Here is an 18306-nt window from a genome sequence, read left to right as displayed (position 1 = left end):
GAGAACGTTCCTTCGGCAATGGCTAACGTTGCCTGTGGAGTGACCTTGCTGAGGACTTTGATGACTGTCCAGCCCAGCCGGCCTCGGGCAGCAGCAGTGTCCCACCTTGGCTTTCAGTCAACAAACAGCAGGGCCACGGGGAAGGGAAAAATGTTACCCAGCAGCAAGGGAAAAGCCAGCCAGGCTGGTTTTCCCCTCTGCTGAGGCTGCGAGCTGCAGCTTAGATGGCAGGAGCAGGAGATCGCAGCGTGCTCCCCATTTCCACAGCTTGGACCTGGTGACCTGGGGGGCTGTAATCAAGTAAGAACAGTGCATGTGCCAGGAGCAGCCGTCCCCTCCCAGCCCCAGGTTCAACACCAGACACCTCGTGTCCTCCTCCCACCCTCCGTTTCACCATGGCGTGGTCCAGCCTAGCGTCCAACCCATTCCAGAAACAGGCAAACTCAGTTGATGGAACGCACACCATCAGGCTTTCTACAAAAATTGCATTACACAAACGGAGCTGGGAGAAGAGATAAGAAAAGACAGCTTGGCAGTTTTGCTGTTTCATGCAGGGATTTGATAATTTCTGGGAAGATGGAAGAATTTATCTTCAGAGAAGCACCTCAAGGTAAGAGCTTTGGAGCTGCAGGCAGCTGCAATGGGATGAGACAGAGATGTGCAGGCTCCAAGAGGAAAAGGTGTATCCACATGATGGGAACACCTGAGAGGACTTTACACTTATCAGTTGTGGAAATCAGGAGTTACTGATGTATCTGGGGAGGGCGTAGAGGGAAGAGGGTTCAGGGCACCCACTACAAAGGACTGTGACAGGGAACTACAAAGCTCCACAGGCCAGAGGCACAGGCTCCTTTGGACCATTAGTGTGTAGGACAAAAAGGCTGAGGAAGACCCTCTGGTCTGACCCTTTGCACAGGGAGGGACACAGGACGGGTGACGGAAGGTGCAAGGCACACGGACACCCCGCCCTCCACACAGCCGACCAGGAGGGGACACACACGGCAGTCCCAGCACATGCCACCCCGTACCTGCACCGATGATCAGCACGTTGGTACTGCTCCGGTTATAGTTGCTCAAGGAGATGCACTTTGCCATCATCTTTGTCCTCCTCTGGGTCTGAAGAGCCTATGCCACCAACAGCAAGAAGAAACGTCACTATCTTTTCTCAGCTTTAACCTGGGTAGCCAGGCAGGAATGGGGCCAGCTACACTACTGTCACACAACAGCTTGGATAGAAAGGGGACGACTGCAACCTCGTACCCAACGAGGACTCTAAACCCATGCTCATCCAAATACCTTTCCACCATCCAGTGCACTACTCTGCTACAAGGTACACAAGAAAAAGAAATTCATCATCCTCTGCAAATTCATCCAGTTACACAAAGCCAGGAGTAAAAAAAAATAGAAAAAAGCAGCCCAGGTGCATCATTGTGCAATTCTGCAGCCAACAGGCAAGACTGGAAATGCAGAAGTCCTATCAGGAACTTCATGCTGCACCTGAGCAGAGCTTGTACACCTCTGATATCCAAAGAACCTGATGGACTTGTCCAACCTGCCAGAGCATACCTAAGGACTTATGCCACGGTAGCCCTGCTGCACGGACCCCGTGGTGCCAGCCATCGGAGGCCAAAATCCATTTCTGACACAGGGAACAGGCTCAACCCTCCCCATCACATCCCACCTGAATCAACTGGAGTAGAAGTGCTGCCATTCACGTGACCTCTCTGGATCTAACCCAAGATAAGGGTCTGGCTGGTTCTGAGCCACTGGATTCACACATGCTTGTGTGCAAACGTGCATCAGAAGAAGGCTTTTCATGGAAAGAAAGATGGCAGTGGCCTGGATGGGCTCCATTCTGCATCCTATCCGGGGGGATGGGAGCCCTCCCTGCCCACACACCAGGGTCCTCCAGCAAAAGCTGCTGATGTCTGGGCTCAGGAGGGAGCACGGATGACCTCTGTCATTGCCATGCCACATTCAGACCCAGCAGACAAGGACAAAAGGCTGGTGGAAGAGACCTGTTTCCATGGGCCAACTAAATTAAAAGTTGCTTTGAGCTTAAGGAAACATAGGACAAGTTCAGGGCAAACACCTCCTGAAGGCATGGACACCCCAGCGCGGGCGTTCGGCAGCTGCAGGGAGGCTGGGGACAGGCAGGACTGGGAACGGGACACGACACCTCTGCCTGTGCCACTCGTGCCTCCGCATGGACCTTGGGCTGTTGCTCGAGGCAGGAGCAGGCTGGTGGACCTTTGGTTTACCCGCGTTGGATGCTCACACATCCTTCTGTTCAGGCCCGGCTTCCCCTGCCAGAGAGCCCAGAGAAAAGCATTTCCCCGTCCCTGCACACAGAACAAAAATGGGTCTTGATTTTGGGATGCCGGTGGCCCCTCACCTGCTTGCTCGCTCGGATGTACACCTTCTCCTTCTCGATCTTCACCTGAGGAGGACAGAACAGCAGCAGTTTGCAGGACAGTGAGTGCCTCCAGCATGAAGAGGGTCATTACCACCTCTGTGCCACAACTAACGAACAGAGCAGAGGTTTCGCCACCTCCTGCGAGAGCAGCTCAGGCCATGGCATGGCTCGCCCCAGCTCAAGGCTCTGGGACGTTTCCTGGCTCATATCAACTATGGTTTCCATCTCAGGCTTGCAGCTGGTTTTCCAGTCCCACCCCACTCCTGCTCAAGAGACCTCCCAGACTGTGCACCTCCACCCTCTGGTGCCCAGGAGGTGTCTGATGCTCATGGGGGATGCAATGGGAGCTGCAGGGAGGAAGGAGAGCTGGGTGAGGTGCTGCTCTCCACTGGCCACTCCAGCATGAGCTCGGAAAATGTTTGCTCCATGTCTTCCAGAAGCATGTTTATCCCAATGCAAACAGACATTTTGCAGATGACACCAATCCAAGTGGCGCAGTTGATAGGCTGGAGAGGAGGGATGCCATCCAGAGGGACCTGGACAGGCTGGAGAGGTGGGCCTGTGAGAACCTCATGAAGTTCAACAAGGCCAAGTGCAAGGTCCTGCACGTGGGTGGGGGAAATCCCAAGGGACTGAGAGCAGCCCTGCAGAGAAGGGCTTGGGAGTACCGCTGGATGAAAGCTGGACATGAGCCAGCAATGCGTGCTCACAGCGCAGAAAGCCAACCGTGTCCTGGGCTGCATCCAAAGGAGCGTAGGCAGCAGGGCGAGGGGGGGGATTCTGCCCCTCTGCTCTGCTCTCGTGAGCCCCCCCCTGCAGTGCTACGTTCAGCTCTGAGGTCCCCAACACCAGAAGGACACGGAGCTGCTGGAGCAGGTCCAGAGGAAGCCACGAAGATGATGCAAGGGCTGGAGCACCTCTGCTATGGAGACAGGCTGAGAGAGTTGGGGCTGTTCAGCCTGGAGAAGGCTCCGTGGAGACTTTATGGCCTTTCAGTACTTCAAGGGAGCTTACAAGAAAGATAAGGACAGACTTTTTAGTAGAGCCTGTAGTGACAGGACAAGGGGCAATGGTTTAGAACTGAAAGAGGGGAGATTCAGATTGGACATAAGGAAGAAATGTTTTACAATGAGGGTGGTGAGACACTGGGAACAGGTTGCCCAGAGAAGCTGTGGATGCCCCATCCCTGGAAGCATTCAAGGTCAGGTTGGATGGGCTTTGAGCAACCTGATCTGGTGAAAGATGTCACTGCCCACAGCAGGAGGGTTAGAGGCTGGACTAGGTGATCTTCAAAGGTCCCTTCCAACCCCAACCATGCTGTGATTCTGTGATTTCCTCTGCTACTGCAAGAAAAAAAGTCTCACCTGGAACTTGGGTAAGCTGTCCAAGCCAGGAAAGTCTTCAATGTCACCTGTGGTGATGTTGAAGCAAGCTCCGTGCCAGGGACAGCGGACTCTTCCTTTGGACAAAACCCCTGCATGAAACACGGCAGAGCAGAGTTGGTGCTGCCCTGCAGCTGCCTCCCATCCCTGCCTGCAGCCCCCTGAGATCGTGCTGCCGTGAGCTGGCCAGGGCAGGGATGGCAGAGGCCAGGTCTCCCTCCTGCCATCCCAGTGATGGTGGACTCTTCGGTGTCTTCACAAAGTGAACGTCACTGCTGAGCAAGGTTGACCTCCTGAAGGCCAACGGTTGCTGCCCAGGGTCTCCCGCAGCAGCGGGAGCTGTGCTGCTCCACACAGAGCAGCTTCAAAGTCCAGACCAAGGGAGAGCATCCCTGTGACACTCCTTCTTTACCCAGAGGGGTCACCTCTCCTACAGGACATGTGGGAGCTGTTGCGGACCTGGATGGTAACTTGCACCTGAGACTGGTCCGACCGTTTGGGATCGCAAGCCCTGGTAGCACCCGGAGCCGGCGGTGCCTCAAGCAGAGCATCACTTATTCAGAGCAATCGCGTTTCGGGACAGACCCTGATGCAGCAAGGAGCCCGCAGCACCTCCAGCAAGGCACGGAGCATGCCCAGTGCCACCAGTCCTCTCCTCACAACTGTTTGCTCAGAGGCTGCTACCTTGGACTTTGTCTTTCCCTGCCTGGAAGAGCTGGCTCACAACGCTGAGGCAGAGCCAACGGCCGCCACTGGCCATGCTGGACTGGTCCTGAGTGCACGCCGTCGCTTGCCGGGGCACAGTGGTGCCGCGTCTCGTCACCCACCACATGCAGGGACAGAGGCAGCCCCTGCACTGAGTTCTGCTGCCAGTACTGGGACTCTGGGTAGGGACCTGCCTGGAGCCCGCCCTGAGCAAACGCTGGGATGCATATTTTTAAGTGCCAAGATGGGAAACCACGGAATTTCATCCCACTTCAGTCGATAACACCAGCGACATTTCTTTTTGCAACTGCAAGGATCCCGTCAGCCCAAAGAGCTTCCTCCTTCCCCCACAAACAGGATTTTGATTTACAGGGAGCTGCGGTTTTGTGGTTATTTTTAAGACTGAGTGGCTCAAAAAAATCATAAGGTGATTTTTTTTTTCCCCTTTAAGACATTTTTTTAACTCCTCAGTGGCTGGGAACCAATGAACAGAACAATATGAAAAGCCTCATAAAAGGGAGCTTTGCACGGGGACAGGGAGCCGCAGCTGTTTCACGCCATCCAAGAGAGGTTCAGGTCCAGCTGGAGAATGAAGCAGAAGCCCAATTTAATGGTGCCCGTGTGGTTTTGTTCTTCAAAGCCACCCAAAGAAGCCCCAGCCCTGCGACCAGCAGTGGCAAGCTGGGTCACCAGCGAACTCGACCTGTGGCGAAGTGCTCCTGGGAGGTCTGTGCACCCCCAGCTTTCCGCCCATGCCTTCCCCCAGCGAGAAGACGCCAAGATGATGCGGAGCGTGCGGTGCGGCACTGCCCAACACCCGGCAGCACAGCCGGGTGAACGCCGGGCTGTCTTTTGCCAACGTTTTGCTGCCCTTGGTTGGGCTCCCAGGGGGTGATGCAGACTGACCTTTGACCAACGGGGCTCCATAGTGGGGACACTTGTGTCCCACGGCGTGGAACTCGCCACCCTCCTTGATGAGCAGAGCCTTCCCGCAGCCCAGGTCCACTTCCCGCATCCTGGGGAGAAGCATGGAAAACACATGGCAGAGCATCCATCTGGCAGCGGGAGCCACCCCCCGCCCTGCACCCCAGCCCCAGTCCCACCAGGATCCCCCCCCCTGCTTCAACTTGCTCAGCACCAGCTCCAGGTGACTTACAGGTGTGGGTCACTCCCGTCACCAGACAGCTTTGGAGGTGCCTCTACTGCTCCCATCCTGGGGCACATCCAAACTGGGCCATTGAGCAGCAGCTTCTTCATCCATCGCTGTGCAAAGCAGTGGCCCAAAGCACCTCCTGGCTGCTCAGGAAGCAGCTGGTGGTCTCCACCCAAGTCGAGGGGAGTCAGAATAAAGCTTTTCAGCACTTAGTGGGAGCAAGAAACCATACTGGTTTTACTGCGACACCACCTCCCCTCCCAGCTCCAGTGGCTCAGCAGGCCCCTGCCAGGTTTGTGTTCGCTCAAAGCAAACACAACATTTCTGAGACTTGAAAGCCGGGAGGGGCGAGTCTGACCCTCTGCGTTCTCCAGCCTTGAGGTCTGCCCCTCTGTGCCTCCGGTCCTGGCCGCATCCCAGGGTCGGCAACGTGGGTCAGCTTTTCCTGATACAACCCTCGGGACAGCAGACACCGACGCGTGACCTCCTTGCTGTTTTCCTCAGCTGCTTTTGCAGAGCACAGCTCACGCAGCGATGTCCCTGCCTGCTCTGGGCTGCCAGCCCCGGCTCTGCGCGGCCCCAGCTCTGCGTGGCAGAGGGGCTTTGCCTCCCTGGTGCTGCTGGCACTCAACCCGTCGTAGGATTCAACTTAATCCTCCAGCCATTCCTGGAGATATTCAGGTGCTCTTCGAAAGACCACAGCTGCTGGTGTGGGAGCCTGGACAAAAGGGTGATCAGCACAGCAGGAATCCTTTACCAGCAAAGCTTTGAAATTTTTAGGCTCTCTGGGTCTCGACCAGCCAAGCCAGGCTGCAGCTCCAGCCACTCCTGTCCTGGTCAAAAGCACCTCTTTGCCCATCATGCACCATTACGCGAAGACAGAAAGAGCTGCTGAGCATCCCCATCTGCTGAATAATGATGCCATTAGTACTGGAAAGTGGCATTTTAGAAAAACCCTTTCCAACTCCCTTGGCTTGACCGAGAGCTGACTTGCAGCCCTCGGGCTCAGCAGGGCTGTGCTGAGCGACACGCACCTCTGCAGCGGCCGCAGCCTGGGTGCATCCTCCCCAGACAGGGGGGCATTTCCCCACAGCCTGGGTGCAGCCTCCCCAGACAGGGGGGCATTTGCCCGCAGCGTGGGTGCAGCCTCCCCAGACAGGGGGGCATTTGCCCGCAGCGTGGGTGCAGCCTCCCCAGACAGGGGGGCATTTGCCCGCAGCGTGGGTGCAGCCTCCCCAGACAGGGGGGCATTTGCCCGCAGCGTGGGTGCAGCCTCCCCAGACAGGGGGGCATTTGCCCGCAGCAGCCAGCTGCCCGTGTCTCCCCGGGAACGGCATGCCTCCCCCCCAGCGCCCAGCATCACCCGGCCAGCTGTGCCCACTGCTCTGCCTGCTGCAGGCTGGCCGGGCACAGGTCTTGTGATGCAGCTGCAACACGTGCTTTTATTTGCAAGCGTTTCCAAGCCCTGCAGACCACATACAGAACTGGGCTGCATCTGGGCAGCTGCACTGCCCACTGAAGTATGAGTCTTTCAACCATTCGTCATTTCCAGGAGGCTGCCCACTGCTCCTCTCTGCGGAGTCTGGAGATTGCAGGAGGCTCTGGCACTAAGACCCCAGCTCCTCCACCTGCCCAGACCTTTGCCAAGGGCATTTCTGTGGCTTTCCAGCCGTAGAGGCAGTGCAGGCTGCCCAAGCATCACTGAGCGAGACTGATGTTGCTCTGCACTGAACAGATGTTTATTCTCTGCTCTCTCACTATAGCTCCACCAGACCTTCATCCCAACATGTCCTGTCCTCACCTCCTTTTCCCTTCTCACCACCCAGGCGCTCCCTTTCCAACCAACAGCCCCATGTGATCCACAGCCCTGTGTGAGGCACTGAACCCCGTCCCAGTGCAATTAGCGGCAGCTGCTTCCCTACAGCAGAACCTTCCAGCTAACCATGGAGGAAAGCGGAGGGGCGAGGAGTGATCCCTCATTTTGCAGGGAACTGGGCATGGAATGCAGAGCTGCTGTTCCCTGGAAGCTTCGCCTCTTCCAGCCAGAGTGTCTGTCCCTGCACAACTTGATGTTTATCTGGAGATCCTGGTTGTGCCCATTGCCGGAAGCGGACCATCTCTGCAGCAAGCCTGGCATGTTGCACTTGGTGCACCAAATACACCACTGTGCACAGAGCAAACCCCACGTGCTCAAGAAAGCTACTGGCCATGTGTGACCCCTGAATGCTGTTCATGCACAATAGGTGCCAGGGTCTCAGAAGAATGGGACTCACTTTGCATGCCCATTCCTCTTTGGGTAACATCCCAACTCTGTCCCGTCACTTGCACCCAGGCTACGGAGACACTTGTGCCGCTCTCTGCTTCACAGCCATGGACATGAGACCAGGGCTCAGTCCACCAGCATCCCTGTAACACCTTCAAACCCATCATGGACAAGTCTCCATGCAGGTGCCTGCTCCACCTGCATCAACTGTCCCACCAGAGTAACGGCCAACACTCCAATTCTTTGCGGCCTGGGGTGAAACAGCGGCAGAGCTCCCCGTGCCTGCCCCTGGGAGCCGTTCTGTCCCGGTAAATCGGCAGCCCCGCTCCCGAGCGATGCAGCTCTGCTCCCTCCCCGTGTAGGACACTTTGCACTCGGAGGTCCTTCCGTCAGCACAAGGGGAATAGGGCAGTACAAGTCCTGCTGCATTCCTCAGCTGTGCAGTACGTCAGATAAAACCTGCGGTTGATGACGACCATAACTCTACGGGAAGATAAGATAAGATAAGTGAAAGAGTTCACAGCTTACCCAACGGTCTGTGCGACCTGAGAGAGTCAGAAACAAGACCTGGTGTCTTGAAGGCAGCACACAGCCACCTGCAAGGCTCCCGACCCCACTCTCACTCCAGAGCGAGCGAGAGGACGGTTTACACTGCGCTGCTCCCGCTGAGCTATTTACTCAGCTGGGAACTTGTCCTGTTGCCCGCTCCACTCCCAGCTCGGGAAGCAGCAGCTACAGCCCAGCTCTGGCCCACAAAGGACCTTTGCTCAGGGGCTGAGGGAGCACTGGGGGCTGTTTTCTGTCTGCAGCTCAGTGACCTGCCCTGGTTTGCCTGGGGAGGTGGCTGGGTACAGCAGCACCAAAGTTTATCCTCCAGTATCTTTTACTAGTTCTGCTGAGACCATCTTGGTACCAGAATGACAGAAAGGGTGGGCAGGAGGAGCACCTTGTGCTCGCAGACTCCGCTAACGCAATGCAGAGGTGCCCGAACACTTGTGCCAGCTGCTGTGCCCTAGACACCCCTACCCAGCACATTCCTGGGGGGAAGCATCCCAGAAAACCCCTCGGGGTATCAGAGCCAGAAGGGACTCCTTTGGCGTGGCCTGTTGCTTACGTGAGCTGTGGGACCTTCTCGCAGCACCTCTCTTTGGAGCCCGGCTCAGCCCGCCGAGAAAAAGCTGTTCTCAACTTTAAATGTCCAGTGGTGGCAAGTTCCTGCCGTACTTGGCAGCGTGCTTCGGTAGCCGAATGCACACACGGTTGAAGAGTGAGCCCGGTCTCCAGACCGATGCCACTTTCTCGCCCTGGCTTTAGCCGAGGAGCTCCCTGCTCCAGCTGCCCAGAGCCGGGCACGGCTGCCCAGGCTGCAGCCAGCTCCCTCCTCGCCTTCCCCGCGGACCGGCAGAGCTCTTCGGATCTTTTCCTCTACTATACCACGTGCATTCCAGTCGATGTATCTACTGCAATCCTGATTTTCCATCGTCCATCTTGCACTGGGGCCGCACAGCGGAGCGCGCTCTTTCAGTGACACCCTAAACACGCCGTCAGCAGAAGCCGCCTCCGCCCAACGCTTGGTGATCAGCCATTAGGCTACGTCCTGACACTGGAACAGGACCCTCCCTGTGCCACCGGTATTTCCCAGGATAGTCTCCCCTTTTTGCTTCGCTCCAGCTTCAAGGCAACCCTGGTCACTGCCTGTGCTCGGCCCCAGCCTTGCTGTCACTGCTCGCCTGTGCAGGAGGCAGCAGGTCACCCATCACCTCCCACTCCCAACACTCCAACATCCCACCTGTGCTTGCCTTCCAGCCGGGTCCATCTCTACTGACTCCTCACCCCCACCTCTCACCAGAGGAGACCATTAGCCTCCAGGTCCTGATGGCCCTCCAGCACCTCCCTGAGCTGCAGCAGAGCTTGCAGAGTCAGCCGTACTCATCACCTGAAGATTTAACCCAAGAGAGTCTGCTGCATCCCCTTGTAGAACAGTCTAATATGTAAATTCACACTGCAACCAAAAAAATAGTTTATTCCTGAATGAACTTACCTAATGAGAAGAATTTATGGCTCATGAAGCCCCTTAAGTTTACCACAAAGTAGCTTTTAGTACCTGGATTATTCCAGAACATTCTCACAAGCAATAGTTCAATTTAAAGCAAATAGCTGCCAGACTCCTGCGGTGTCCCACACACCTGACATCACTCCCTCACTGCAATAAAAGCTATTTCCAACTATGTTTTCTTCCACACAAGGACAGAGCCTGCTGAGATGCTGGCCACCAGACTAATGGAACATGCTGCAGAACAGGCACATCTACCCCAGAAAAGAAACACCAGACTGTAAAGCACACTGACTGGGACGGGCACTTTTTAGACTTCAGAAAACCCATAAATCAGGGTGGTGGGACTGTGGGCGGCTGACGTGCATTGCCATTCGCTAACAACATGGAAAACTGCCTCCTCGGTGAGAGGGCAGGCCGAAAGAGATGAGCTCGCCTAGAGGAACAAGGCTCTGCAGAAGTGATGGAGCACACGATCTGCCCCACCAGCCCCACTCGTGCTACTCAGTAACGACTAAGGCTGTAAATTCATAAAAAATTGTCAGGGTTGTCTAACGCAATCTGAGCAGAGCCTGTTGAGAAATTCTGCTACAGAACATCACATCTTTCTAACACGAGTCCCAGGGCAGACCGTGCAGGGGACAGCAGACCTGCTGGTAAAAAACAGTTCTTACTTGCCCGTGATGTCATTTTTTAAGATGGAAAAAAAAAAAAATCATTTTACTAAGTTCAATTGTCATCTCCAGAAACTTTAAAGATCAAGAGAGGGGGTTTGGTTTGGGTTATAAGGTGTCTCAAGTTTTACCTGCAAAAAATTTTAGGCACTTACTGTCCATTCTCCAGGTCCTTCACATGGCACACGGACGCTTCCACCACATCCTTTGGTTTGTGGTAGGGATTGCTGGCAATGGGATGCTCCTCGAGATGATAGCGCCGGGCAGTCCCGTTGACTTTGTAGATCAGGGGGCTGGCTTTCCCATTGGGCGACATCTCCTCCTTGCTTCTCTCCTTCTCGGGTATCACAACTTCAATTTTCACTTCAACTGCAGGAACAAACAGAAATCTTCCTTAAAATGAAGCTGGAGGTTTTGCTGCCATTCCGCCTCTCCTTTCTTCCCCGGACTTCGAAAGGGGCTGACAGACATCAGAACAGACATTTTTGGTTGTCTTGCTTGGGAAGAGAAAACATTTAATATCAAACTTGCCTTGATTACCCGAGCCCATTTTTCCACTGTTCTTTCTCCACCTTCGCATCCATAAAGTACATCTTATTGCAAACAGGCATTAGTCATCGGTGCAAAACAACCCCTTGGTCACAGTTCCTGTCCTGTTTAGTGGAAAACAGCTTCGGGCAGCTAAATGTGAGGCACGCCAAGGCCTCCTGGGCTCAGACAGACTTCAAAAAACCCTTTAATTATTTGTAGATAACATTAACTGGAAGAGAAAGCCAACACCGCATGGTGTATAAAGCTGCTTCATTAGATGGAGACCAATTAATAAGGAGCTAGAAATATCCAAAATTACTTCTGCATGAGGTTTTCAGCGTAGAGTGAACCTTCAGCATTAAGTGAGAAAGGCAAGGATTGTCCATTTTGCTTAGGTGTACACCACTGAACAGGTTTGACAATAGAAGCACCCCTGGCCTGGGGACCAGGAGACCAGGGACAGGCAGGAGCTGTTCGTGCCGGCGCAGCACATCCCCCCAACTATCAGAGGGGACGCCGGAGTCAGCAGGTCCCCTCGGCCCCACCACCCCCCTGGGTGCTGTCACTGGGCAGCGATGGAGAGGCAGCCCCTGGTATGGCACAGCCTCCGTCCCTCCACCCTCCCGGGATGTGCTGCCGGTCCTGCCTTCCCCACGCAGGGATGGAGGGGGAGCTCAGGGGCTCTCCTTGGCCACCCAGGTGAAGCCATGCTGATGTTCATCCATGCTGATGTTCATCCATGCAGATGTTCATCCCAGCTCCCCAAAGAGCAGCGACCACCCAGCCACACCCCCACCCACCGCCCCGTGCGCAGGGGGTGCAGGCTGGACACAGGGGCATCAGAGGAAGCTGGTGATGAGCTTTCACATCACAAAGTGAAAAACATCACTTTAGCTCCTCGGGACTTCATAAAACCAAAGCCATTAATATTTATAATAAACCCCAGGGGAGTTCTATATGGAGCCGGGGGGTAAGTGCCAGAGACTGAAGGAGCATCTCAAGCAAACAGGAGATTGCTGAGTTTTCCCCCTCTTATAAATGGTATGAACAGGAAAAGCTATGCAGAAGACAAAAATTAAAGCTCATGACCTAAATTGCTGGGGTCTGACAGAGAGATCCAGTAAAGCAATTTTCTGCATATCCATGGTGAATCAACAGAAAATGGGAACTTCCGTCGCATTCTTGCAGCTGCAGGAGCTACTGCAGACTAAGAGGCTCAGCACCATGCATTAAAAAACCCCCACGTTGCTACGAGCAAATTTGTTGGTGGACCTCTACAGAAGCAGCCCAGCTCCCTGCAGCTGCCCAGCAAAGAGGCTGCGTTCCATAAGCACTGTTTTCCTATGGCGTTTGGGAAAGCAGACACGGATTTTCCAGGACAGCGTTAGGAAATACAACGACCACCCGTTTATGCCAGTCGCTGACAAATAACTTCAGTCAAAGAAACAGGAGGATCATTTCGGAGGACTACGCTCCGAGCGCTAATGGTGACGTTGATGCCAGTGAATTCCCGCAGGGAACACCCCCCCACCTCGCGCTTGGCCCGACACCCCGGAGCTTTGTTTTCCAAACTACATTTGGGTCCCCCCAGGGCACCCGCTGATCCACGGGCGTATGACCCTGTGGGGATGAAGGTGGCACTTTAGCTCCGAGCTTTTCACTTTCTCGGTCAGAAAAGCGTACGCAAAAAGCCGCAGGTCTCTGACATCGGCGTTCCCAGCCGGCCCCGCTCAGCGCTCACCAGCACTGCTGGATAAATGTCCAGAGGAAAGAAAAAGATGTATAAAGTCTTCCCCCCTCCTATTTTGGGCCCCTCACTCCACCACTTGCCTCCGTGGGGGGCAACTCCCTCTGCCCAACCCTTTATCCCTTCTTCTCCTCCTCCTCCTCATCCCCCCCGGCCCTGCGTGGGGTGTCTCTCTGGCCAGAGACCTGCATTCCGAAGGGATGATCCCTCCAGGAATCCGGGGCTCAGCAGTACCTGAGCTGATCCAGCAAACTGCTTCAATTGCCATCAGGGAAAATGACATTTAAATGAAATATTTATAAACCCAAGTTTAATTCTGAAACCCAACTGGCACGGTGTGGCCGGGTCCAGCGCGCTCCGTCCCTTTGACTGTCATTTTCTACAGCTGCTAGAAGAGATTCCTGAACTTAAAGCAAACTGTCCCGACAGTTTTAGGCACGTGCCTACAAATCTGCGTGGTGGCCAACTCCTCAGGGACCGGCCAAGGCCACCACGGTCACACAGCAGCACTGTCCTGGCCACGCTGGTGGCAACAAGGGTGACAGCTGTAGCTTCCAGGGCAGAGCACCTGCTGCTCTCCAAGATGTATACATCTAGAGATACAGATGATGTACAGATATAGATGATGTACAGATATAGATATTGATGATACAGATATAGATGATATAGATCATATAGATGTAGATAGATACAATATAGATATATTGATATAGATTAGATGGAGACAGAGATAGAGATAGATACAGATATAAATGATATAGATACAATATAGATATAGGTATAGATATATTGATATAGATGATATAGAGACAGAGATGAGAGAGAGAGGTAGAGATACAGACATGCCTGCTTGCCCTGTGCCACCTGTGTATGTATGTGGTTTTGTGTGTTCATGAACATTTTTTATATATATATGTATTTTTTGTCTATACATATACACATATACATAGATATGAAGGACCAGGATGTCAGGGCTGGAAGTATTTTATAAGAATATACAAAAAAGCAGATGAAACAGTTGAGCATGAGCAGGTGCTGGTACCACACATCCACATACACTGCCAGCTCTTAGTATTCAAAAATCCTGAGTCAGCTCACCAAAATCATAGAATTGCTTAAAATACAGACCCTTGTCAAGACCATAAATTTTGACCCTTTTTTTTTTCCTCCCAGGTTTTTAGCCTTTAGGTCAGAGCACTGCTGAGACCCCTACACGCACACCCAGGAACCACATCCCGATCGCTTGGCTCAGGTTTTCTTTTCACACTGTGGCCACGATGCTCTTGTGCTTTGCCACACGTCGTTAACACCCGTCAGTCAGTCATTAATACCCCATTACATCTCCCATAAATTTCTTCCTTCTCCATTGCTACCCACAGCCTGGTGGGACCCATCAAAGCCTCTGCCTGCTTCTAGGCAGGTACCTGGGACATGAGGATGGAAAGGTTGGCATCGACCCCTGGGCAGGCTGCGGGCAGGTGGAGGGTGGCTGGGCTGCAGTGCAGGGCCATGGTTGTTATTTTTAAAAAGTTAGGGCGATTAAATGACCCAAATTTTCTCTACCACAGGATTAGGTTCCCGGTATGGCTCAGTGCCCTCCTAGAGGCTAAATTTAAACTACAGGTATCAGGTCATTTAAAGTATCATACTTAGAATGGCAGAAACGAGGAAAACGCTAAGCCAATATGGCAGTGCAGGGCAAGAGAGAACCTGCACCAGCCAGGAGTTGCTTGAATCTGGGGAAGCCTGGGTAGGGTGAGGATGTCTGGCCATAGGGGATGCAGGAGCCAGGCCGGCGGAGGGGACAGCCGTGTGCCTGCCTTCGCCAGCCACGGAACCCCGCGGTGCCTCAGGGCACCGGTCTTTTCCAACTTACGCGATTCCACGATGCTCTGCGCGAGGGCAAAGCTCACCCGCAGGCACGCCGTGCGGTGCCGGAGCTGCCGCCCTGCCCACCCCGCCATCAAGTGCTGCCCAGAGGGTGCGAAGAGAAATAATCACGACTTTATAGGCTCATGCAAGCCGCTCTCCCACGCCTGGCACAGCAACGGTGCCGCCGCCGCTCGCACCGAGCAGGCGCGGGCACACGGCGGTTCCCTTCGCCCGTCATCCTGACCTGGCTCCGCTCCGGGAGCGGGTGCTGGGATCCCACGCAGGCTGCCAGCTGGCAGCTCATCGCCTATGCATCACGCATCCGGAGAGAAAACGGAGGAAAAAAAAAATTATGCAGAGATTGAGAACCGGGCCTTCAGAAGAGGATCCGGCATCACGGGATTGCAGCACCAGAGATAACAGAAGATGACTTCGCTGCTTGAACATAAGCTTTTAATTAAACACTTAAATGTCAGGATGAGGTCGGGCGCTGCAGCTGCAGCCAGGCTCTGGGGCTGGCCTCCAGTACAGCCAGCATGGTCATCTGCTGTTGCAGGACTCCACTGCCCAAAGCTCTTGTACCGGTGATCTGCTCATCAAAAGGTCTTCCTGGCACAGCAACGTGTCAAGGTTGACTCGAGAAATGCTGAGGGTGCTCAAGGGGATGGAGGGTCCCCCTCAGACACAAAAAGATGGAGCAGATAAAGATCTTGTATGCATCTTTCTCAAGTGTCTAAACAAATTCCGTTGCTTTCAGGCTGCATCTGAAACGTTCCCTTCACGTTGAAACTGCACTGATGGAGAAAATAGCTCTGTTCTGTCCCTGCGTGACTCGCTTCTTGTTCGTACAGGGGACAGGTGGATTTTTAGAAATAGGAAAGTCCACTACTCAGCTCTGACGGTGCACAGCTCCCGCGAGAAACGGGAATCACAAATACCATAAGACGGCTGTGAAACCTCTTTGCCAGAACGACCGGTATCTGCCAACGCATCTGCTCACCTCGCTGCACTCGCAGGTTTTATCACCGCCGCGACGGAGCGCCGCAGCCAGCGGCGTGCTGGCCAGGGGCTGGGGGAGGCTCCTCAGAAGCCTCTGAAGACCACTAATCACCGCCGGAGCTGCGGAGGGAGCGGTAGGTCACAGGATGGCATTTCCAGCACTTGGCCCTGCCATGCAGATACAGCTCCACGTGAAAACCCGCGGCTCCGGAAACGTGCCCGCAGAGCGCTTTTACTCCTGCCCTGCTTCAAGACGAAACACAGTTTTGCTGATGCTCTACAAAATCGAGTGGAGCTGCCAGCAGAGTTTGTGACAGGTTTAGTCAACAAAGGCATTTATTCCCGGATGCGTTTTCTCTCCTTAAACGTTTCAAGGAAGGACAGAAACAGCGTGGGCTTTCACAAATGAAAACTTCCAGTTCCCAGCGTCCGACGCCGCGTTACCTGGGCGCTGCAATGACCCATGAAATAATCACAGAGCAGGTCAAGGGCAGCAAACCACCTTCATTTTCTCCTCGTACCTTGCGAAGCAAAGCAGAGGACCTCACTCAGAGGGTGCTCGGTGGGTTGCAGACCACTCATATGGCCCCTCTGACCTTTCAAGTCCTTCAACCTGAAATCCCCACTGCCTGAGGCAACGAGGACAAATTGCCAATGAAAGGTCCCCAAAAGACATTTTTCCACCCACAAAGGCTAGTGTGGCTGCTGACTGATCTGACAGATCAGCGAGACTATCTCACTCCCCTTGCCCTTGGGCACAAGCAGGCAACAAGGACGGGGTTGTCCTTTGGCTCACTCCTAGGTGGCCAAAACAAGCTGCAGGACGGAAGCCCTCAAAGGTGGCTTTGGCAATGCCACCTGTGCCAGTCCCCCATGCACCAGCATCGGTCCCTGGAGACCAGCGCTGGGGCGATGCGGGTGCTGCTGGTATGACGAGCTGGGGTGACCACGCAGCGCCTGCTCGTGCCCACGCTGCCGGTAGCAGCTCAGGACAAGGCTTCATGTTGGTGCTTCTGCACCAGTTCTCCCTCAACCAGCCGGTCTGCCTGCGCAGCCTGCACCGCAGCCCTTCCTCTCCTACGTGTGCCCACCGTCGCCGAAGAGCAGGGAGCGGATCCAGCCCAGCCGCGGCGGAAGCACGTGGGACAAGGGGAACATCCTTGTGTCCAGGTGCCTACAGCTGCTTTCCCCGCCGGAGGCGGCATGCATGGACGAGCTTCGCAAGAAAATAAAACCCAGAGAGCGGAGCAGCCCCAGGACCTGGGCTGGGTGGTGGGACTGTGGAAGCACCAAGAAATCAAGCAGTAGGTGATCCTGCTCCTTCCCTGGTCATTCCCTTCCAGCAGGGACAAAATTAAGGGCTGGCCTGTGAGTGGCAAAGCTGTGGCAGCAAGGAAGGTGCTGGAGCCACACACGTCCCTACAGGGATGGCTGTCACACAAACCCACCCCGGGGCACGAGGGGGGTGGTTCTGCCCCCGGGCGCTGCAGGAGGGCAGACGCAGGGAGGGTGGTGGGGGTACGAGGAGACGGCACACGGAAGCCTGGCAGTGGGTGTTCAGATGGGGTGGCAGGGTGCGGGCTGCGCTCTCCTTCCACCCACTCACCACCCCCTGGCACCGCTGCAGCCCCCGCACAGCTCCCTGCCTGGGAGCGAGAGCGCTGAGGAATTCGGGGGGATTAATAGGCTGGTAATCCTCCCTGCGGGAGCCGAGAATTAACATTCCCCCAGCCAAGGTCCACCACCACTGACCTACTTCTCCCCACGGGGATGGCGGGACGGGGGCATGGCGCTGGAGGGCAGTCACCTGGTTTGGGCTTGGAGAAGCATCCTCCCATGGCGCCAGCTGAGACAGGCAGCGGGCACAGGGACGGTGGGCAGGTCAGCAACGGCACGGGCACATCCTGGCATGATAAAACGCCCGCTCGCGCCGTCCCGGGCTCCAGGCGTTGTTCACAACCTGCGTTGGGGAGAAAAGCTGCGTGAGAACCGGCACCGGCGGGACGGCGGGTGCTGCGGGGAGGGGATGGAACGGCGCGCGCAGCGCTGCTGCCCACACCACCACCTGGCAGTGGGTGTTCGGATGGGGTGGCAGGGTGCGGGCTGCGCTCTCCTTCCACCCACTCACCACCCCCTGGCACCACTGCAGCCCCCACACAGCTCCCTGCCTGGGAGCGAGAGCGCTGAGGAATTCGGGGGGATTAATAGGCTGCAGCACTGGCACAGTGGGCGCACGGAGTGCAGGGGCAAGTGGCACCGAGCCCCACGAGCCTCCAGTGACCCGAGAGACCCAGGGAAAACGTGACACTGGGGTCACCGCGCTGGGAGTCGCCGGTAAATTCAGTTACGATGTTTATAAATTCAATCATCCTTTCAAAGTTTAAAATTACAAAAACCCGCGTACCGTTTCTGTTCAGGCTTTAACGACTTTCCAGAGTCCTGCCTTTGGGAATTAAATCTCTAAGCACACAGGTCACAGCCCAAACACAATGGTTAAACCATAAATACATT

The 18306-nt window shown here is 55.0% G+C and overlaps 1 protein-coding gene across 5 annotated transcripts in view; it reads right to left on the bottom strand.

Annotated features, from left to right (window-relative positions):
* AIFM3 (AIF family member 3) overlaps positions 1-17747 on the bottom strand; it is a 36563-nt gene extending 18816 nt beyond the window's left edge. For 2 of the 5 annotated variants that reach the window (XM_086623389.1, XM_086623390.1), the window contains exons 1-6: positions 17603-17633; positions 10802-11015; positions 5410-5519; positions 3781-3890; positions 2396-2440; positions 1029-1125 (exon numbers count right to left, since the gene is read on the bottom strand). In XM_086623389.1, the coding sequence (XP_086479515.1) occupies positions 1029-1125; positions 2396-2440; positions 3781-3890; positions 5410-5519; positions 10802-11015; positions 17603-17633 (607 nt within the window). Of the gene's footprint in view, positions 1-1028; positions 1126-2395; positions 2441-3780; positions 3891-5409; positions 5520-10801; positions 11040-13367; positions 13434-13467; positions 13536-13744; positions 13825-17602 lie in introns of those variants that run through there. The other 3 variants (XM_086623387.1, XM_086623391.1, XM_086623388.1) reach the window with 3 other exon arrangements.
* Positions 17748-18306: the final 559 nt, after the last annotated feature.

This window comes from Tauraco erythrolophus, chromosome 19 (genome assembly GCF_009769465.1).
Source record: "Tauraco erythrolophus isolate bTauEry1 chromosome 19, bTauEry1.pri, whole genome shotgun sequence".
Lineage (NCBI taxonomy): Eukaryota > Metazoa > Chordata > Aves > Musophagiformes > Musophagidae > Tauraco > Tauraco erythrolophus.
The sequence above is the reverse complement of the archived record's forward strand: the minus strand, read 5'-3'. Positions and strand labels throughout refer to the sequence as shown.